The 13,093-nt window shown below is 40.4% G+C and overlaps 1 protein-coding gene across 1 annotated transcript in view; it reads right to left on the bottom strand.

The window, feature by feature from the left end:
- Nucleotides 1–7,184, bottom strand: part of MLLT3 (MLLT3 super elongation complex subunit) — a 637,380-nt gene extending 630,196 nt beyond the window's left edge. Inside the window, exons 1-2 of the mRNA XM_086961453.1 lie at nt 6,808–7,184; nt 5,298–5,478 (exon numbers count right to left, since the gene is read on the bottom strand). Of these exons, the coding sequence (XP_086817579.1) occupies nt 5,298–5,478; nt 6,808–6,810 (184 nt within the window). The 5' untranslated portion in view covers nt 6,811–7,184. The remainder of the gene's footprint in view (nt 1–5,297; nt 5,479–6,807) is intronic.
- Between the last annotated feature and the right edge of the window lie 5,909 nt (nt 7,185–13,093).

Here is a 13,093-nt window from a genome sequence, read left to right as displayed (position 1 = left end):
TGTTCTGGTTCAGGGAGGACCTGGCCTGGCGGTTCGATCTGGACTGTTACCATTGGAGCAGGGTCAAGACAGATTTGCATACAGCTGGGTCCAAACTGAAGTGGCATAGTGTGCAAAATAACGATGGATTGGGATGCGGCTCAAGTAATTACCACTGACTAAGATTAATTCAAGTATTCCATCCATACTAATTGTATACTTTAGTATGTCACCATGAGGGACGGGGATGCCCAAACGTGGGTCCCGTGCACACTGTCACTGGAACCAAGCTATACCCGGCTGATGAGCCCATAATTAGGGCAAAACCATTCCTGGGTTGCTTGTGTTGCGGTTCAGGGAGGACCTGGCTTGGCAGTTCAGGCTGGACTGTTCCCACTGGAACAGGGTTGAGACTGATTTGGATATAGAGGTGTCCAAACTGAGATGGCATGGTGTTCAAAACAACAATGGATTTGGATATGGTCCAGAGTAAATTACTAGTGGTTGAGTTCTTTACTTTTTGTAAACCTTAGACGGACTATACAGCACAGCCAACAGATGCCGGTCTCCTCCGTCCTTTGGCAGAGCCTTTAAATGGTCATCCAATGAAGGAAGGAGTTAAGAACTAATGAGAGAAGGACAGATTACAAAGAATACCGGAGCCAATTGCAGCATAATAACTAAGGCTTCCAGTTTTTCATTTTATCCGATTGTTACAATTAAATACATACCAAAACCAATCTATTTCCTGTCTGTATTCATTTTTAAAAGAGGAAAAATACAGAAAATGGTTCTTCTTATGGCCGACTCTCTTTGTTGTCCTTCAAAAATTCCAAGCCGTCTGCTTGGCAGATAGTCACCATGGACATTTAAAAACAGGATGAGATTCTCTTAAATACAGGCATGTTAACATATATTTGTATATAATGCTAATATTTTCTTCCCAGTGTAGTGTTTTATTACATTTAGCTGCTTAATTTACTCAAAAGCAACAGGCATAAAAGTATGAGTGCGTGTTTATCAATTAAATAAATGTGGAAATATACCATTTTATGACCCCCATTTATCTCAAAACATAAAATATTTATGGATAAATACCAATCAAATAGCCCAAAAATAAATATGGATAAATACATCCGGAAATGTAAAAATAAATAAATACCATAAATCCGGGAGTCTTAATAATAATCCATACTATGGACATTCTTGGCAGCATTCTGGCTATCGTGGCCATAGTGATTGCCATCCTCGACATGTGAGCGGTATTGACACATATGTGCCTATCTATTGCATGACAGCAGTCCTTGCAAAATGGTGTCCCTCTATGATGTAATTCTGGCTGTCCAGACATAATGGCGGAAAAAACCCTCCCATCTGGAATATGAAAGAAGGGGGGTGGCACGCCAAGTGGGTCAAATTAGAATGACCGTAAAAGCATCTGAACAGTGCATTTCCATAATGGGGCCCAGGGCAACAAAGCAAAGAAGTATGTGTAATGATCTGACTATATTGCTGATAAATGAAGCCTACTGTTTAGTTTATCAATAAAAATATTTATCCAAAATAAAAAATAGTTTAAAAAATGAAAAAAACTCCCATGTAGCAGACAGCCCTAGTATTTCACATTAATGACAAATGGAGAGAAAAGGCATAATCTTTGCATGTTTGAAAGTAGTACATGCAAACTTTAGTGAAAGTGAAAAAATAATGCTTGGTAGCCTACATAAAGTTATAAAAGAAAAGCTGGCATTCTCCAGGATGCGGTTTAGGAAAATTAAGCTGGTTTATCCTCCTTGTGAAACGTCTACGTTTTCAGAAACTGGGATGGTAACGTTTTGAATAACATTGCAGCATTTCAAAAATACATTGAACACTGGAATTGGAGGGATACATTATGTTAAGTCCGGGTGAATACTCTTGACTTTTAGGCTTGGCCTAGAGACTGCTTTAGCTGTCTCACCAAACTCATGTTTTCTAAAATATCATGAGATATATAAAAATACACAGAAAGATACAGAGACATATATGGGAGGGCTTTCGGATAGCCCTCTTCACCCAATAGTTTTGACAACAAATGGCAATGGAGCAGACCACTTCAGCTGCTGGCTCTCTTGACTATACAATAATTTTGCTCTTGTACGTGTGCACATCCTCCTAAAGGGTTGCCTATATAGTGCAAGGGGCGGTAAATCAATTTCGGTTTCAATTTCTTTAAAATATAACCTTGCAATGGTTTTTTCTGCATGGGGGGGGGGCAAACACGTGGGCTACATTTAAGACTGAAGTATTTTTCGTTTGATTAATTTTACATTGCAGAAGTCTGCAGAAACACACACACACACAACAGCAGGCATGCCAAGACCAGACCTACTGGCCTATGGCTTTGTGAGTGTTTGTTGGCTCCTTGACACTAGTGGGTACTTACAACTTTTCCTTTTATTTCATGGCGTGTGTAGCATTTAATCGTGTATATAATCATAAACCGTTCAATATCCCTACTCGGTCTGGGGACTATGCAGCAAGACTGGTTTGACCTGTCTGCTATCTGATCCTGTAAGTTCTATATAACTAAGGAGTAGCATTGCTTTTATGAGCCTTTAGAACGTGCCAAGCTCTGCTTTCTACAGCGAGGATGTGATATTTGCATAACCTTTAAATGTACAGCCTTATCCCTTTGAAAGCGTTTTCTCAGTCATAGCACATGATTGAGAATCTACCTCGATGATGAGATGTGGATAAATAACGTTGAGAAAGATGTTCCATCACTTTTTTCAAAATGTATAGGCCATATTAAATTGCATAATCATTTTTTTATCCGCTTGTAATACCTACAGCTTTTTACTAAATATCTGAGTAAATCATGTTAAAACTGCCACAATTGTGCGAACACTTTTTCAAAGCGCTCTTGGGTAAAATAGTTCTCACACACTGGAGAGGGTACAGCTTGCCCAGCACCCCATACAATTAATGTAGAACTTCAATACTATTCTTTTAGAAGCTATGGCTAATACTGGACTGTAAAATACACCTTTTAGCCATGTTTTTCAAACTTTCTTGTGAAATGAAAACGCCCCTACAGGAAATTGGGCTGACACAGCTTTTTACAATCCACCACGTTCAAACTATATGGTACAATACTGTTAATTTCAAAATACACATATTCCTGCCTATAACCGTTCTCTGGCATGGGTGAGGGGGATTCAACATTTAAATCACAACCCCCTCCCCGCCACACAACTGATACCATAGTAGAGCATTAAGATGATGAATCCAAATTAGCTAACTACAGGCTCAAGAATTCCTAGAAACTTTGAGAAAAGGGCTGAGCTGCCACATTTATGTGCTTGTGACCTCCTGCAGACACTCCACCTTAGGCGGAGGAATGTCTTTGAATAGATTTTCAATTTATTACCACAGTAGATGTAGCAGTGTGCCTGTCCCCCACTCTTCCTCTAGCAGTGCGCTAAGGGGCTTTCCATGCATAGATCCTTGCCAGTGTAAGGGTACCATAAAGAGGTGATTTGTTATCAAGCACTCTATCTACTATGCTGGCACTCATTATTCGAGTTCTCCTGTGTACATCACTCCACTCCTTACTTGCCATGGGTAGATCTACTGCTGCTTCCCATCTTATCTCTGACGGGTATCTGCCTACTCTTGGAGCAAGTAGGATGAACTCATATTTCAGATAATAGGTGTTCATTTTTTAGTTTTTGGGGTACATTTGTTTTGTGGGCTAACCTATGCCTTATCTGGAGATAAACGTTCTTCCTCTGCCATCCTATAATCCTTTATAATTTGGTCACAGCTGTTCAAGATAAAAAAAATCCCAGACTCTTCTGCAGCCTATTTTATGACATTCCCAATTTCATTCTCCTGTTGGCTCTGGTGTTAAGTCAGCATTAGATGTAAATTGTGATAGTCGCTAGGCCTTTCACCACTGCCACCTGTCACAGGCAACTATGGCCCATATGACCAGGGTCAAAGTGAGGCCAAACACCCTGTGGTTCTTTGAAAGCCATGCCACCTTCCAAACATGAATACCCTCTATTAATTGATCCGTGAAACACCAGTATTTCTCAGATTTAGCCCTATTCACTTTCACAACATCGCAGGTTTGAGCCACCAGGTAGTAATTAGTTATATTCGGAATGCCAAGACAGCTTGTTTCAGGAGTACAATAGGCCAAATTGTTGCCATCCTTGGTTTCTTACACGCCCATATAAAGCCCAAATTGTTGCCTTCCTTGGTTTCTTACACGCCCATATAAAGCCTTCTATTAGATCGTATAATCTGGGCAATAAATTGCAGGAGGATTTGCATTACATATAGTATACGAGGCAGTTCTATCACCACTTTACTAGGGCTTATGGTTGGCACAGAACACTGTACACGCAGCAACAGTGTATTCAAGATGGGTTTATGCCGACCATGCTTGGGACTCTTATTATATATTCGATATGGTGTCTCACGAAGCAGTAGGATGAGTTGTTAGGTCCGAAAAACACGTGTTAACACTACATCAAACAGGATTGTAACACACTATGGGATGGACGAGAGGAGGGAATTTGCCCAGTCTGCAACAATATTAAAGAGGATATCGTTCACGTTTTATTCCTCTGCCCAGCTTATAGTGTAATAGGGAGATGCTGGTTGGCACCGTTATGCAGAAGTCTTGGTCTAAGGCAATGTGCACAAGCCGTTAGAATTCTAAGATATGACACCTCCCCTTTTGTTGCGTTTGCGGTCTCCCGGTTTTTATATGGTGTGTGACGCAGAAGGCTCACTCTAATGAATTGTGATAAATTGTGATTAATTGTGATGTTTGTTACCTTTCTTTTGATAACTTACTGTATAATAACTATTTTACCATGTATTCTTAATTATTTATGTATTTTATTTTGTGTATGTACATATTCTATCTGTGCCTTTATGGTCTATGACCGCAATAAAGTTATCAAAATGAATGAAATGTAACACACTACATCAAACATGACCGATATTAAACAAGCGCATCAAAGTCTTCAAAACTTAAAGGATATGCTGTTGCTCGTTGGTAAATCTAATGCACAGTTCTCTTTTATACAACATTGTAAATTCGCAATAAGCAAAAAACATCAGAAGAGGTGCCCTTTGCTTGGAATTGTTTCCACAGTAAAATAAACAGCCCCTTCGTCACATGGCTGACACTCGTGCAAAAGTGATGAAACGTTCCACAACAACAAATGTATGACCGTATGCCACATCTGCCTATACGTGGATGATGATGACATGCATGTGCAGTGAACAGCTAAAATCAACTTTCAACAAGCTCTTACCCCTCTTGGGCCTGGGAAAGCTCTCGTGCAGGTGAAAAACGACTTTCTCCACAAAGTGTTGTATGTTGCTGTGCTCCGGACCCCTGACGAACACCATCCAATCGTGAGTAAATCCTTCCAGGGTAGGCTTCTTGCGCACTTGGGCGCGGTGCCCCAGTTCCAGCTTCACCTGAACGGCACACTGTGGGCAAGGATGGACAAGGTGAAGCCTAATCCGCACAGTACGTTCATTCACCCCTAAAGAAACGACAACACCCCACCACAAGACTCCCCAAACAACTAGTGTCACTCTCCCTGGTTTCTACTTTAACAAGTGGTGACCTACTAGTCACCAGAGCAGGCATATGTGACCGGAGGAAATATTGGTAAATAGAAATACCAATCGAGGCAGATCAAAAATACAAATGGCATTTCCTCCCAAACATTTCACAAACTCACATGTCAGAAACTCCATTCAGCAAAAGGCCAAATGAACCGGTCGCAACTCCTCAGAAAACCCCGTTGTTTTCCTATACCTAACCGCAAACATAAACGTATCATGTAAATAACAACACCCAAAAATTCCAGTCATCAGGCAACTAAACCACTGCTACTAACACTCCAAAGAGAGGGCGAGGAAAAGAAGTCAAACAACTAGCACCAAAGGATATCCAAAGCCGCCAACAGCTGAACAACTACTGCAAAGAAAACCCAACACGATAGGCAAAAATCAGTTTGCCCCCACACTAAAGAACTTCCAAATGCAACTAACTGATCAATCACTAACCCATTAACAAAGCCAGAGAATAGACACTTCAAAGGGGTATAACCATGAAACCCCTGTTTTTAATGCACAACATTGTTAAAGTCAGCTAAATTACTACTTCCAACAAAACCCAAACCACAGGAAAAGTTAATTTTAATGACAGCAGAACCATGACCCAAAGAAAAAAACATTACATTCAACAAGATCCAGTTAGCAGCACTAGGAAATCTTTAAGAAAGAATACCCAAGGCATCGAAGAACATGAATCCTCAAAGGTGGTTCACGTAAATCTACCAGGATACTGTTCTTAGCCGGTTACAGCAAGGCCAGCCTCAAGAAACGAACGCTGCATGAAGACGGAGAACCCCTCCGCTTGTGAAAACACACATATTAAGACGGGGAAGTTCCCCCGCAGAGCCCTGGTGCGGTGTGCAGGCGCTGACAGCGGCGAGGAAGGGAGCTGGGACCGCAGCTCAGCAGCCAGGAGAGAGAGCCAAGCCCCCGTGGCAGCGCACATCAGCCCGGCTCGAGAGGCAGCTTTGAAGAGAGCAGCGCATAATATGCTTAGAAGCGACGTAGCATATGGAGCCCTGGGCACGGGCCGCCCTGAGCATGCACCTTCCTTCAGTGCAGCGCAGAAATGCACCATAGAATTGCAGCCTGTCATTCCTCCCCCCTCACGGGTGAAGACCGTGTGGCCCACCTTTCTCGCCCGCCCCTCCCCGGAGAGGGGGCTCGTGGGTGGCAGCGCCGAACGACACTCACCATGCTGTGGCCGCGGCCCCGCTCTGTGCAGTGGGAAGAGGCTCGCGCTGCCGGCGCCTCACTGCCGCCCCTCAGAGCGGAGCTTCGGCATGCTGGCGGGCATCATCCCGCCTGAGCTGCGTGGCTCCGGCTCCTGGAGTCCGTTGCAGACGCCTGGTCCCTCCTGGCGCCGGTGCTTTGTTGCTCCTTGTGTCCAGCACGGGTGACGGCTCCTGCCGCTCGCGAGGGGCACCAGTGCAGCTGCGGGGCTCCTGCAGGTCCGAGGCCACGGTGCGGCGCCGCTGCCTCCAGTGCCGGTGCTCCCCGCACCTCTCATTCAACTCCAGCCTTAGCCCCAACCACGACGGGCGCATGCGCACACCAAGCCGGCCTGACACGGGGCGAGGAGAGAGAGAGCCAGCAAGGTGAAACGATCGAGCCAATGAACGAGCAGAGCACACACCGGTCCCAGCCAATTACAGCAGCCACCGCCTCCACTGTCTGACCAACGGTAAGAGGAGGGGCAGGGAGACCAGCCTGTGTTGCGCTGCCCACAGAGGGCCAGTGTGCTTCTGATCATACCCACGGATAGGACTATTGCCCCCTTGCCTCTCGGATTCTTCCAATCTTCCATGTTTTGTTGTTGTTTTTGATAGTACATTTTATATATTCTAGATCCCTTCCTGTTGTATAAGACTTTGCAATTGCATATATATTATTCTTTCTATATTTTTGTTAATGCTTGTATTCATTCTCGTTTAGTGTATTTGCATGATTGCACGGTAATGTCACCCTTAGAATTCTTATTGTGTATTTATGTAAGGTCATAGAATGCTTGGCTCAGATGAGTCTTTGGATTTCCTTGCTTCAATCAATCAATCATTTATAAAGGGCACTACATACACGTGAGGGTCTCAAGGTACTGGGTGGGACGCTACTGATCGAACTGCCAGGTCTTGAGTATCCTCCTGAAGGTCAGCAGGTGTTGGGTCTGTCGTAGGTGAAATGACTTGATATACAGTGGATAGTGATAGAATAAGAAGTTTATTCAAGGTAACAACCCCAGAGACATCCAAGGACCAACACACTCAGTAACTGTGCATCTCTGGACTGCCCCCTGGATTCCACACTCTGGAATCCAGTGAGCACAGCGACATAGAACATTACATCATTACTAAGATACAACATATCTCCTTTTCTATAAAATAACAAAACAAACTCAAAACAAGAAACTAAAAAAAACTAAAAGAAAACATATATATATATTGTGATACAAACTTACATCCCGTATAGAGATGCCCAAATCATGAACAAATGTAATCCTTCATCCACATTGGTTTACACTTAGGCCTGGTAGATAAAGACACAGAAATGGGTACATCATCTCTTTTCTCAACAGATGTTTTTGGAGAATTGTCTACCTGACCACCAATTTGTTTGCATTCAAGATCATTACATCTTGTAATGCTTCTTACATTCCATTGTTTACCATCATCTAATCTCACTATATTAACAGTCACCTGAATAATTTGTTTTGGCTTAGACCATTTAGAGGAACCAGGTTTCCGATTTCCCATTAATTGTGAGCGTACCCAATCACCAACCTTAAATGCTCTAACACTACAATTGATTTTGGAATTATGACTTTGCACATATTTATTCTGATATTGTTGAACTTTAATAGATAAGTTTTTACCATCAGTTACTTTTGAAATATTTCTAGACATCCATATGGGTTTAACTTTAGATCCAGCCACACGCCCCTTTAATAGGGAAAAAGAAGATATTCCCGTAGCTGTATGGGGAGTATTTCTATAACACCATAACATCTCCTTAACAGCATCTTTACAATCATCATCATTGTTGCTGGCAAGTTGAATGCATTCCTTCAACACCCGGTTGAATCTTTCTATTAAACCATTTTCTCTTGGATTATATACAGAGGTAGTAATGTGTTTTACACCAACCTTGTTAAGATAAATAGAAAATTCCTCTGCTATAAATTGCGGACCATTATCTGATAGAATTGCACTTGGATAGCCCTCTCTACGAAAAATTCCCTCGCAAAATTCAATAACATTGGAGGCCTTGATGTCCCTTACAAAAGCTACTTCAGGCCATTTAGAGTGAAAATCCATCAAGACAATAGCAAACTTATTTTCAATACCCTTAACATGAAATGGACCACAAATATCAATAGCAACTTTGTCCCAAGGCTTGTCAGGAAAAGGAGTTGCAGAAATAGTGGTTTCCTGGGATTTGTGAGATTTGTCACTAGACATACATGCTAGACAATTCCTAACGCATCTGTCTATGTCTTTGTCCATTCCGACCCACCAAAAATCATTCCTAGCTCTCCTTTTCATGCTAGTCATTCCACTGTGTCCTTCATGTAATAAATTTAATAATTTGTCACGCAAAGCTGCAGGTACAACTAATCTGTCACCTCTCCTAGGTATGCCATCATAAAAAGATAATTCCGGCCAAACCATCTTATAATCGGCCAAAATAGACTTGTCTAAAGATGATAAATCTACACCAACATGTAAGTTATTAATAATTTGCTGAAGCAAGTTGTCATCGGTCACAGCTTGAACCCATTCTTGTTCACTGAATGCATTGTTACAGGATTCCTCGATGCTGGCAATTAACCACTCATCATTATCCTCAGTTGTATCATCCTTGTCATAAGGCAAAGGAAGGCGTGATAAACAGTCTGCATTTATATTTTTATGACCGGGAACATAGTTTATTTGAAAATTATATCCCTGTAGTCTATATAACCATTTTGCTATTCTAGGCGTGGCTCTTGAAGCACCTTTGGTGGTAAAAATATCAATGAGAGGTCGGTGATCTGTTCTTAATTCAAATGAAGTTCCCCAAATGAAAGTTTTGAAATGGTCTACACCCCACCAACATGCTAAAGCCTCCTTTTCAATTACGGAATACGAAGGTTCAGCACCCTTAAGTGTGCGAGACGCAAAAGCTATAATTCGTTCAACTCCATTGTGCTTTTGCATAAGAACAGCACCTAAACCATATGCACTAGAGTCCACCACAATTATAGAAGCATGATCAGGATCATAAGGTTTAAGAGCTACAGCTTTTGTGATATCACTTTTGATGTTTTCAAAAGCCTGTTGACACAAAATTGACCATACAAAAGAAGTACCCTTTTTCATTAGCAATCTTAAATTATGCACTTTGTCAGCAAAGTTTGGGACAAATTTAGAGTAGTATTCTGCAAGTCCCAAAAATGATCGTAACTGATCTTTATTAATGGGGTGCGGTGCTTTTTCAATAGCATCCAATAATTTCATCTTAGGTTTAACACCTTCATTGGAAATGGTATGTCCAAGATAATCAATTTGTTTCACCCCAAACTTGCATTTTTCTCCACATACAGTCAGACCAGCATCTTGTAATTTCTGCAGTACACTGTGTACTGCCTTATCATGAGAAAATAGATCTTTCCCTCAAATAAGAACATCGTCCTGAAATATTCTCACATTCAATTCATCCTTCAAAATACTGCACATGACTCTTTGAAAAACTGAGGATGCAGATGCCAATCCAAATGGCATTCTGAGATATTGAAAAGCACCTTCAGGCGTAATGAAAGATGTTAAATGTCTGAAGTCAGCATGTAGTTTGATTTGGTGGTATGCATTAGACAAATCAATTGAAGAGAAATACATGGCATCCTTAATACTTGAAATCATTTCATTGATGTGTGGCAGAGGATATCTATCAACCCAAATATTTTTATTCAGATCTCTCAGGTCCACACACATCCTAATTTTTCCATTGGGTTTGCGAGCCAAAACGATGGGACTAAGCCAATCTGAGGCTTCAATAGGTTCTATTACTTTGGCATCGCACAATCTATTTAATTCTTCTTTCAAAGGATTTCGCAGGCCAAATGGTACATTCCTTACCTTATGAACAGATGGAATGTTGTCAGCTTTTAGAATGATCTTATGTTCAAATTTGACTAAACATCCTAGATCCTTGCTAAATAATTTGGGAAAGACAGATTCCCATCTTGAAGATGAATCTTCATTAGTTAATAATACCTGGTCAAGATAATCATTAGCCAACACTACCTGATCAGGATGATTAGGATTTAATAATAACCCCATCTTTTTAAGATCTTTCCAACTTAATAAGGCACGCCCCTGTTCAACAACATATACTTTAGTTGAACAAGACCTACCTTTGAAAGTTACTTGGGCATTAAAATAACCCAAGACAGGTAACTTTATGCCACAATATCCTTTAGGTCGTGCATCAGAGGTTATTAAGGTGTCTTTATTTCCATTTTCCCACATATTTTTATCAATGATAGTGTACGGCGAACACGAATCCGCCCAAAGCATCATGTACACTTCGTTTATTAACACTTCACATTTAGGCGGACAATAATCTTCAGAAATCTCATTAACAAAATCATCCTGTAGCATCATTACTTCAATATCATTATCATTGCTGACAATTTCATCATCATCACTGTCAACATGAGATTCCACAAGATTGACTGAACGTTTCCAATTGCTATTATCACCAGTTCTACACCATTTGGCAAAGTGACCATTTTTTTTGCATTTAATGCACGTAACTTTACTGGCAGGACATTTATTGAAGTCCGCAGTGTGTTTTTGACTACCACACCTAAAACATACTCGTTTGTTAAAACCAGACTTATTTTTAGAAAAATTAGGATTTATGTCCTTGTTGTCACTCTTAGAGTCTGACTTTTTATAACCCGTAGTTAAAGCATTAACATTACCAGATTCATCTTTGGAACTTAACTCTTTAACATAATGGGAAGTATTTTCCATTTTTCTAGCAGTATCAAGAGTTTTCTGTAAAGATGGATTCTTGAGCTCAAGTAAACGTTCTTGAATTTTGATGTTTTTAATCCTATTTATAAATTGATCTCTAATAATTTCTTCATGTAAATCTTTGAATTTACATGTGATGGCTAAGGTTCTTAAACATGCTACATATTGTTGCACGTTTTCACCAGCTAATTGTGCTCTAGAGAAAAATTTGTGTCTTTCAACTACAATGCTAGTTTTCTTCCCATAATTTTCTTCCAAAGCTTTTAACGCATCAGAATATATATCTATGGATGTATCATTAGCACTTGTTTCACTAGTTTCACTGCTTTCATCATTGTCAACAACAGTTGAAACAACACAATTTATTACAGGTAGAGTTTTTAAAACTTTTCTGCCCTCAACTCCCAAATTATGTTTTAATAATGCTAATTTTCTAGATGGTAAAAATACATCACCGCCAATTGCTTCTAAATAAGTCTCAAAAGATTCTGACCAATCCTCCCAATTCATTGACGGAGGACCAGGAGATTGCAAAAATTTGGGAGGAGCAATTACAGAAGACGAAACATCCATAATACTTTAAATGTAATATCAAACACACTTAATAAACAAGAGGATTAAAGAAATTAATTAAAATAAATAATGTAGTCACCGTTGTTAAATTGGAATACAAAGTAATGAACTAAAATAAATAATGTAGTCACCGTTGTCAAAGTAGCATATATGCAGATAGATTGTAGACTGTTGTTGAGTTCTGCCCAACTGTTTTCGTTTTATAATGTGCGTTGAATTCCCATTACTTCACCAAGGGGAAATGAAGAAATCTCTAACGTGTTTACAGTAACATCGTAAACGCGGCGCGTTTATGAGAAAATCAAAGCAAACGGGAGCAATGGCATTGAGTTGCCGTGGAGATCGGTGGCATCCAGTTGCTATGGAGATCTAAGATGGCCGCCGCCGTGTGTATTCAACGTGGCGTAATGAAACACAGCGTGATGACGTGTGATGACGAAGGTGTGCGTTGAGAAGCACTGCAATAATGGAGGAAGAGAATCGAGTGCACGCGAGGAAGATTGAAGATCAACACAGCATCTTTCAAGTAGGTAGCAATGGCAGTTAGGTGAAATCTTTAACGTGGCATCAGGCAATCACGATTTAACGAACACAAATTAGGTTCCGATTATATTGCTGCGCATAAAATTATCATGCAGAAATTGCTTCTCAAAAACTTGACAACGAAGGATTTCTTGAGTGAGGTCCAAATTTAAACGCACGAATAACAGTTTTTAAAGTTAAATTTTGAGAAGATGTATATAGAGAAAAAAAATTGTTTAAATATGCATCAAATACCTTGAAAATCCAATTAAATGTTCAGCTTTAATCTGGGGTTGTTAGAAATCTTCAGTTGAAGGAAAATCTTCACTTTATCAATCGATTTTCTTCATAAATTCTTCATCAAGTCA

This window comes from Lissotriton vulgaris, chromosome 3_1 (assembly GCF_964263255.1).
Source record: "Lissotriton vulgaris chromosome 3_1, aLisVul1.2, whole genome shotgun sequence".
Taxonomy (NCBI): Eukaryota; Metazoa; Chordata; class Amphibia; order Caudata; family Salamandridae; genus Lissotriton; species Lissotriton vulgaris.
This window is presented reverse-complemented; position numbering and strand designations above follow the sequence as displayed.